This window comes from Squalius cephalus, assembly GCF_949319135.1.
Source record: "Squalius cephalus genome assembly, chromosome: 7".
Classification (NCBI taxonomy): domain Eukaryota; kingdom Metazoa; phylum Chordata; class Actinopteri; order Cypriniformes; family Leuciscidae; genus Squalius; species Squalius cephalus.
This window is the reverse complement of record NC_137128.1, coordinates 22,945,988-22,955,374: the sequence shown is the minus strand read 5'-3', so window position 1 is coordinate 22,955,374 and position 9,387 is coordinate 22,945,988. Positions and strand designations below refer to the sequence as shown.

Here is a 9,387-nt window from a genome sequence, read left to right as displayed (position 1 = left end):
TGTGTTTAATATGGATATTAAATATACTGTATAGGTGTTTACAGGAAACTAAGATGTCTTGTTGCAAATTATGTTGCAAACCACTTTTCTTTAATAAGAGACTCCATACAGCTTATAGTCCTGTCAAATGCTTTACAAAAAATCCCAGTCAAACAGATTTAACCCATGTAATTCTGAATTCATTCCCAGCTAGGTTTATTTATTTATTACTAGGCTTGTATGGTTAAAAGGGAATGACGATAAAAAAAAAAAATGTAGTGTTGCTTTTACTTTGTTAAATTTTGTGCTATGATGACAAAATTTGTAAATGTTTCTATTTATTTCCCATAATAACACATTGGCTGATGCATCATCAATATTATGCACATGCCACACTTACATCTGTGTCACAATTTAAGAGTAAATGCCATTGTTCTTAAGGTGGGCATCTTCCTCCCATCTTACACTAGGCCTACATGTTTATTATGATCATGATTTATATGACATGGTAATCTAATCTTTATGATTCAATAGATTCTGTACAAACACCTCTGGTCATGTGACTATTTACACCAGCCATGTTTGATTTATACTTGACAACTTTGAGTAAAATACATTAACAACTCTGTTTGGACCCTTCAAACGCAAAAATAAATGTTGTTCATAAATGTCACCGGTGGCATCAAATGAAAACAGATCTTAAACGACCACATTCATTTACAGAATAAGATAACATGGAAGTCCCGAGCGGACACAGAGGCTTTACACCAAACGCCATTATTTATTTTCATCTTCAACCCCTATCCATCACCGTGTTACCACCCTGTCCAGTCCAAGCGCTAACGCCACATCTTAAAGCTTATTACGGCGACCCACCTTCCTCAGGAATATGATTGACGTACCGTGGAAGAACCGAGGCGGGGACAACAGCGCGCTCTCGTCCAATCACGGGCAATGGGCGGCTCCCCATCGCTGTGTGCCAGTGTTGGTGGGCGGAGCCTCCCGTTATGTGTCAGTGTTGCCAGCAGACCTGTGCGAAACAAAAGCACTTCTCTCCCCACGTTTAACGCCTTCAAAGCACGTCTTAGAGCTGTTTCAGTCGTAAAGCTGTCAAAGGAAACAAGGAGTTACGCGGCAGAGTTGCAGATTACACAGGATTACAGCAGCCCTTAGACAAAGTTGGGCTCTGTTGTCTTGGCTTTGGTGGCAAGTGCAGGAGTGGCTTGATCCTAAAGCAGCTCTCCAGATCAGATTTCACCCAAACCAGCTGTGAGAGGGAGCTTTGCCTTTTCTCCCCTCTCTCCCTCTCTCCATGTTGTAAGCGCGCTCCAGACATCCAGAAAGCGAAAGGGGGAGTGACGGCGAGAGTTTCTGAAGGAATTTTCCTTCTCCTAGGGAAGAATTGAAAAAGTCACCAGAGTCTAGAGAACAGCGGCGAGGATGGATGATCAGCCCCGGTTGATGCACTCCTCTCACGGGGTGGGCATGGCCGGACACCCCGGCCTGGCGCAGCATATGCAGGATGGCACGGGAGGAGCGGACGGCGAGGGAAGAAAACAGGACATTGGAGACATATTACAACAAATCATGACTATAACCGACCAAAGTCTGGACGAGGCACAGGCCAGGTATATATCTAAGAGTGTATGCATGCTGTCTTTTTTATTATTATCTTCATAGTAGCTACTGAAACACGTCGTCGGTATTTAACAAGTCAGCTGCTTTATATTTTGACGCGCCACCCGTAGCGCACCGACTTTCTTTTTGCGTCTTCTTTCAAACTTTTATACAGGCGTACATTTTTTTTTATATTGCATTACAAATATGTTACAGCCACTTCCGAGCGCCTCTGTGCACAATCTGGAGCTGTCGTCTTCTTCTTCCCAGATGCATCGTTTCGATTTCCAATTGCTCCGGATCTCGCAGGTTACAAATGAGAAGGCGCATTGATTCAGTGCCATATAGACTTACTACATGTTGCGGGTGGATTCAGTCCTAGTTTTTGCACTGCAAGTATCTAATAATTAAATAAATGTTACTGAGCATGCATTCTTACAAAATTTTAATCGTACGTATTTATCAGAAAGTTCATAAGTCTACAATGACAATGTGGCTTCTATACAGTGTTTCTGCTTTGCATATGGAAGGAACGTTGTTAAATCTGGTACTTTCCAAATTTATGTTTAAAAAAAAAAAAAAAAGTAATATAACATCAATTTATAGTAGTTAAAATCAATAAGGCAGTAAGATGAAGACTAATTTATGTCAAATTCATTCACTTGACCCTATTAGCCTTAATAACTGTCAACACAGGTGTTCCTAAAACACTTTGAAATGAATGCAAACATTTTACATTTGAAATCATATTTGAACAACTTGACTTTAAAGCCTTATTAATAAGTATCATGCATATTGAAATACTCTTAGACTGATATGTCATTTATATTTGCTGTTTGATATTTATTCATGACATGTTTTGTTGTTCTACTTTTTTTTTTAAAGGAAAGCATCCAGTCACCTTAATTGAGTATTTGATAGCAATTCCACTTTGCAATCCACTTCATGGTGCTCTCTGTGATTCACATGACATATTCCATTTTTTTTTTTGCTCGTTTAACACATTTTATCACTTCCAAAAGTGCTGCGCAATTTAGTGCCATTTTCAGCTGTCTTCTATTAAAAACCATTTGTAAAATACAAAAAATTTCCATCACACATAGCAGACATTCCTTCTAAGCCTAATGTCTGTGTTTTGACAGTTTTGACAGGTCATGCATAGTGACGGCTTGTTATTTATTTTCTGTTTGTGTTTTTAGGAAACATGCACTGAACTGTCACAGAATGAAGCCGGCTCTATTCAATGTCCTGTGTGAAATAAAAGAAAAAACAGGTGGGTTTTCCTGTCTCACATAGAGAACAGAAAGCGAAAACTTGCAAGTCTTTGTTTAAATCCAGTTATCACATTAAGCTGAATATTGAAATATTGATTTTCTTGCTACAGAGCTCTTTAATACAGTGATGTATTGTGTCTTGTGAGCATAACGTCTTGTGCGTTATTAGATATTTAGACTGCATCATGTGAAAGTTCTGATATTACAATAATACAAAAATTCATGTTATTCAAATATCTGGTAATTTATACAGCATTCAGATTCCTCAAATAGATAGCTATTATTATTATGCTATGGTTATAATTTGTGCAGCTGAGCTAAAGTTTATTACTGAATACAGCATTTACATTGTGTGGTTAAGTTATGCTGCATTGAAAGCTATAGTGATGAGGCTTTTTCTCGTGTTATTTTTGTTTATAGCCAACAGTGTATGAGAATATCAATGGCTTTAGTTAGAGAATATGATTTTAGGATGTTATTTTACTCATTAAATTGTGATTCTGACTGTTAGCTTTAAAATACTCTGCCTCATGGTTTTGATAATGCCCATCTGAGTTTTATAAACTCGACTTATTGTGACATACCATTTATTTTTAATTTTTTTTGCTGCGCTGTCTGGTTAGATGTGGATTCTACATTATTACTGGATAAGTTTTGAGGTTTTTGTGTGCATAAAATGCAGCTGGTTGAGTACGGCACTTTAAGAGCAGTTTAAAAAGTCCACCAGAAGCACTATTCATTAGAGTGAAATGAACATGCTGTTTTGATTATGCGATTGTCCCTGAGTGAAGGTTTTCGAGGCAGATTGCTACAGTGAGAAACAACAACAAATGTAAAAAAAAACAACACAACAACCACCACAACACACAGCCGTATCTTCCTTCTAATTAGCCCCAAAGTGTAATTTACAAAGATTTCATTACATGGCAGCTGAAGTTGGCTCTCTGCCACACTGTCTGAAAGGCGTTGCAGTGGAGAGGTTCCCCCATCCTCAGTGAAATTCTGAACCGAATGAAGAGGGCTTCTGAGGGCCACAGTGTCAGCGATCACAGGGTCCTCATGGCACTAGCTTCGCTTTTTTCCCTCCTCTTGTTTAGCAAGGTTTTCCAAGGAGGGAAAGAGTTATGCCTGACTCTTTTGAACTGCCTTGGCGTCACCCGGGGTTCACTCAAAGTTCGTTTCCAAGATGAAGAACAAAGTGACTTGGACCTCTTCCTGACTCTTTGCTCCTGCTTCTCTTCCCACAGTTCCTGGCAACCAGGAACCTGCAGAGCTTTTGACTAGAGTGATAAACCCGGTTTGACTCCAAACAAGCTATTAGTATTGTACGATTATGAAGATGGTGCTTTTTTTTTTTTTGGTCGAATTATAGTTGTGATGTCACTCTCCTGTGTGGGAATTAGTTGTTTGTTTGTTATCTTCATCATATTTCATGTGAGATGTCACCCACACACACACACACACACACACACACACACCCCTCATGTTGAGCTTTTGTTTGTAGTTGAACGCAGCCCTGGTGTTGTTTTTGTCAAGGGGGGCTCATTTCAGCTTCCTCGCAGTCGCTTTTCTCTCTCAGGACTTCATTAGGAGCATTGGATCATCAAAATCAAACCTACTTGCATTTGATCAGCGTACATATCGGAATATTAACATTAGCTGATTCCTGCTTTTTGTTTGTTTCACTTTGAAACCATAAAAAAGTTTGGGCTTTCCAGTTGTGGAAGGAATTGAAAGGAAGGAAACTTGTCAAATGGAACAGGAAGTGTTTTTTTTATTTTTTTTTTATAAATATAAATATATCTTTTTAATTTAAACCATCAAATATTCTGCCAGAAGCATTTGCAAGCTAGTTTTTTTTAGCCTTGGCCTGGGAATTCAGAGAGAACAAATGATTTTTTTATGCTTTTTAAGTGGATGCTATTGATAGTAACATGTTTGTGACTTAAGTAAACACCCCAAAAATAGCAAGAAAAGAAATTCAGTGTTTTTAGGTGTCAGTGTTTTATGCTGTTGAAAATGCTGTCGGCAACACGGTTTAGCTAACACTGAAAATAAATGAACTCAAGCCCCGATGGTTGATTTGAAAGATCCTTGTGCTTTAACCCCCCCCCCCCCCCACCATGTACTCTCTCCTACGGAATTAGCCGTGAGCTGTACTTCGGTTCACTTCTGTCTCTTTTTAATGTGAGGGTGTAATTTCACACTGCACAGACAGACACCACTAAAAATCCACCGCCGCCACAGAGAAAATGGCTCAAACCTCTGCCGTGACATTTACTGCAAATGTGCTGAGCTCAGAGCGCCCAAACGAGAGCAGCCACCATTTTTGTCAGGCCCCTTTTTAATTCTTTATTTATTTATTTTAAATAAAGAGTCAGCCTCGTTGATGGTTTTACAATGTTGCAGCCGTAGAGTCCCAGGTGTAATCCAGAAAAGCGAGGTTATTAAATCCGCAGCTAGTCTGTTTTGTTGAAATGGCGTAGTGTGCTGTGGAACAGTGGTGTCTTAGCTTCCATGACAGACTGTGGAGGTCATTGAGCCGGCCGAGAGCGTGAAACAGTGGCTCTGTGTCTAAAAAAATCTACTTTTTCTGCTCACAATAACCTTGATTTACAAGAACTTTGGATCAAGTGCGTCGTCACCTCGGCCACCTCAGCTCGTAATTCCTATTCAGACACGACACAGTTTCTACGACAGGAACAATAAATTTTCCTTCTGCTAATATATTTCATCTGCAGACGTGTTGAGAGAGCACAAAATGTAATTCTTCGTAACCTACGGCCGTCTTGCCGAGATTGACACGGCTGCGAGTTGCCCGGCGCGCAGCACGTGTTGCGCGGTGGCGTCGGCGTGTTGACAGTCGTGGTGATGAGCCCTCCTCTGGCAAGCAGCTGACAAGCGGGGCAGGACGGTGTGCCAGCAGCAGACAGAGCCGGCCTGAACTCCTGACCTCGCTGTGTATTTTTACACAGGGCCTGACCGAGCTAACACGGCACAGGCCGGCGTGCGAGTATAAACAAGTACTGCGGCTCACGGAACAGGATGTGATGCGGGGTGGGGGCTTTTAAACAAGGCTGCTTTAGCACTGCAAGCGTTTCAGATTATTTTAAGTGTCCGTGTATTTGTGTGGACCACGTGCTCTGGGAAATGCAAGGCCAATGTGTGTATTTGAATTCAGCGACTGGCACATATAGATGGTCGTGTTTGGAAAGGTGGACATTAACTTGGATGTTTCGTTGGTATCGGGTTTCAGCTCTGTTTTACCCTTGGGGCTTTCATTAGGTCTGTTTCACATTGACATACATTTGCCTGATCATGAACAGAGCTTTGAAAAATAAACTTAAACTTAGCGTGAACTCTCTGAGCCATAGAGGGTCAATGACGAATAAAGAAAAGGAAAAAACTTTTCTAAAAAACTTCGAAATGTACTTTCTTGTTGTGTTCATGTTGGTTTCATAAAATTGTGAACAACTTCTAGACCACTTTTAAGAATTACATTTTCTATTTAATAACTCTAAAAATGTCATGTGATGTAACCGTCAAGTAAAAAGGTATCTCATATTTTAATATATTTTAATCATTATGTTCCAAAAAGTTTTAAAATATATTTTTCAAAGTAAAATGTTTTTTTTTCAAATATTGTAATGAATTATTAATTAATACCATTTCATTTTTGAGGAATCTGTTAGAACACATTTTAGACATTTTACAGCTATGCCTTGCCATAAAAATGATCCGATATTCTTTTTTTAAATGATGAAGAGATTTAGTCATGAGGGTTTGTCACCCCAATTATGCCCTAAAAACAATTTTATTTGAGAAATTAAAAACATTCTCTCTTCAAAATATACTGTACTTATCACTAACCACTAATTTTGAATAAATTCTGGACAAAATGAATGTCATGCCATTGACCCTAATTCATTGGCCAATGTTAAATGTGGTAACCTTTCTTGTCATTTATGGTGCGATGAAGTAGCAAGAGATCTTTTTTTCCGTATTGAGACCTACATCCGAGTGAAACTGTAGTTCAGGGAGTTCGTCAAATCCAGCAGTTGTTGATTGGATAGTGGCAGATCTGAATGTGAGTTTGCGGTCAATTGTAAGGAAGGGGTGGGTTTAAGTTTGAGAAGTCCAACATGCATCACCTGAGAGAAGTTGACATTTTGATTATTTATCTATTTTTAAATTAAATGCAAGCATGAATGATCAATAACATAGACAAATTAATTTCCATTTCATACAAATTATACATTTTGCATATGCATGCTGATAAAAGCAATATGTAGACATTTGATATATTGCTAACAAACAAGTCTCAAAGTAATGACCTTTAACAAGATTCAGCTGGGAATTTCATACAAAATAACTTTCAACTTCAAATAAATGTCTTTCTTTCATATATTAAAATTGCCATTATGAGATAAACACATAGGTAAACAACAGAGTACACTTTGTGAGGGCTGTATTTTGATATATTGCTCTTGTAATATTCACATATTTATTCACAGTGTTCTTTTACCTTTATTGTCGCGTTAGTAGTGCTTGCAACTTAATAAAGTTTGGGCTTCATTCCTTAACTCGTTTGTTCTTTTGCGTGCCACGTAATTTTAGAGCTGGCGAGATATCTAACGACCGTCGTGGTGAATTGTGGAGAAATATTGCGTTTGCTACAGCGACATGAGGGGAGCCTCTCCTCCTCCTGTTTTATTTGGAACGTGATTTCTAATCATACTTAGGGCCGTTGGAACGGACATGCCTCAGTAGCAGCATAATGTTTCCTGTGTGTTTCTGTTATTACCCAGCTTCAAGTCTAAACTCACTCGCAATTAGAGCTCCTTATAAATTATGCAAATGATGACTGGCGTAATTGAGACATGTTAATCATGTTTTAAGAGCCTAATTACAGAAATGTATAACGGAGGTGGGAGTCTCTAATTAGCTCTGATAACAGGTTGCCCGTGTGAATAGTGAAGAAGCGCTTTTTTGTGTGGGAGGTGTTTTCCTCCTGCTGATGGTCAATAAAGGAACCGAAAACCTCATTTTATGGAATAATTATTGACATGGCTTAAGGTTAAAGTGGTCCTGTTTGAAACGGTTGCTTTTCGTACTTGTGTTCCGTACAGAGTATTGGCTGACGACATCATGTTAATATTATTTCACATTGCTTCAGGATCAAAACCTTTATTTACATGTAAACCCATTCATTCCTCCATTAAATTATCTCTACACATGACATTAATCATCAGCACTGTAATTTGTGGCAAACCAAACCTTATTCCTGGATTAGGGCTGCACAATTTGGGGGGAAAATCACATTTTTTCAGGTAGAAATTGTGATCGCGATTTAAAATGCAATTTTTAAATAAAAAAAGTCCAGGTATACTTTTGTAGGTCTGCACAATTTGCCCCCAAAAATGTTTGATTATACATCAATATTATTATTTTTGTTATTATTACTTAATAAATATATTCAACAAAATAAGAAATATTACTATTGTAATATTTCACTGTAAAAGAAAAATAGTATTTAGGAAAAACAATATAATAATAACTGTAAAATGGCCAACTAATGTTTATGGCTGTCTTAATAAATGTTTTAAATGTCAAAACCCTCAAGTTTATTTACCGCATGGACCCTTTAAATCTGATTTGGTTGCTTGTTTATATTACAAGTTTGGGAAAATGGTTAGCACATGTTGCATTCTCAACGTTATAAGCAAAACTCAGAGCAGATTCAAAGATAGAGTTTGTGTGAAGAAGAATTTACTGTTAACCAAGCCGCTCCGAGACCCTGAAAACATGAGCTTTTTGCGTAAAAAGAACACAGGTCCAGGCTAAATTCTGATATTACTTAATTCAGTCACAGCCTTTGTGATTTGTTAATCGCACATAGCCATATTGTGATATTGGTTTTATTTCCATTATTCGTACAGTACTACTGCGTACATCATTACTTTTTAAATAAGGGATATGCCGTTTCTCACTTTTGCATGAACTGACTAACAAAATGGATTGCTAGTCATTGTTTGTTTTAGTGTAAGGCACAATGGTCATTTAATATTTCCTTTCAAAAGATTTGAATGCATCTAATGTGCATATAAGCATGGCAGCTCAGGCCGGTTTGGATATCTGCAGCATCAGTGCCAGCCATTCTGCAAACTGAGCTTTGTTCATAGTTGTCTGACAGATATCATATTCAGAGCCATTACAGTGAAAACATCTACTCACTTATTGGATTAAAAATTGCTTTAGAGAGGAAATCTGCTTGCAGATGCGACGGAGCTCTTTTTTTTTCTGTCTGATATTAGTCTGTGGTGCAGTTTGTAGCCCAATGTAAAAAAGCGAATTACAGTAAAAGGCTCTGCAGATGCTATTATTGTCTCTGTGGAGTCAGACTCAGCCCCTCAGCGGTGCAGTCAATGGCTGTGATCCATATAACAGCATTAGGGATCTCTCTGCCACAAAATCCTCATCGTTACAAACATATTTCAATTCATTCATTTCCTTACGT

General features: G+C 38.3%; 1 protein-coding gene across 4 annotated transcripts in view; it reads left to right on the top strand.

Annotated features, from left to right (window-relative positions):
• The first annotated feature begins 959 nt into the window (after positions 1–959).
• pbx1a (pre-B-cell leukemia homeobox 1a) overlaps positions 960–9,387 on the top strand; it is a 67,628-nt gene continuing 59,200 nt past the window's right edge. The window contains exons 1-2 of one of the 4 annotated variants that reach the window (XM_079875730.1): positions 960–1,607; positions 2,796–2,869. In XM_079875730.1, the coding sequence (XP_079731856.1) occupies positions 1,420–1,607; positions 2,796–2,869 (262 nt within the window). In that variant the 5' untranslated portion in view covers positions 960–1,419. The remainder of the gene's footprint in view (positions 1,608–2,795; positions 2,870–9,387) is intronic. The other 3 variants (XM_079875728.1, XM_079875729.1, XM_079875727.1) reach the window with 3 other exon arrangements.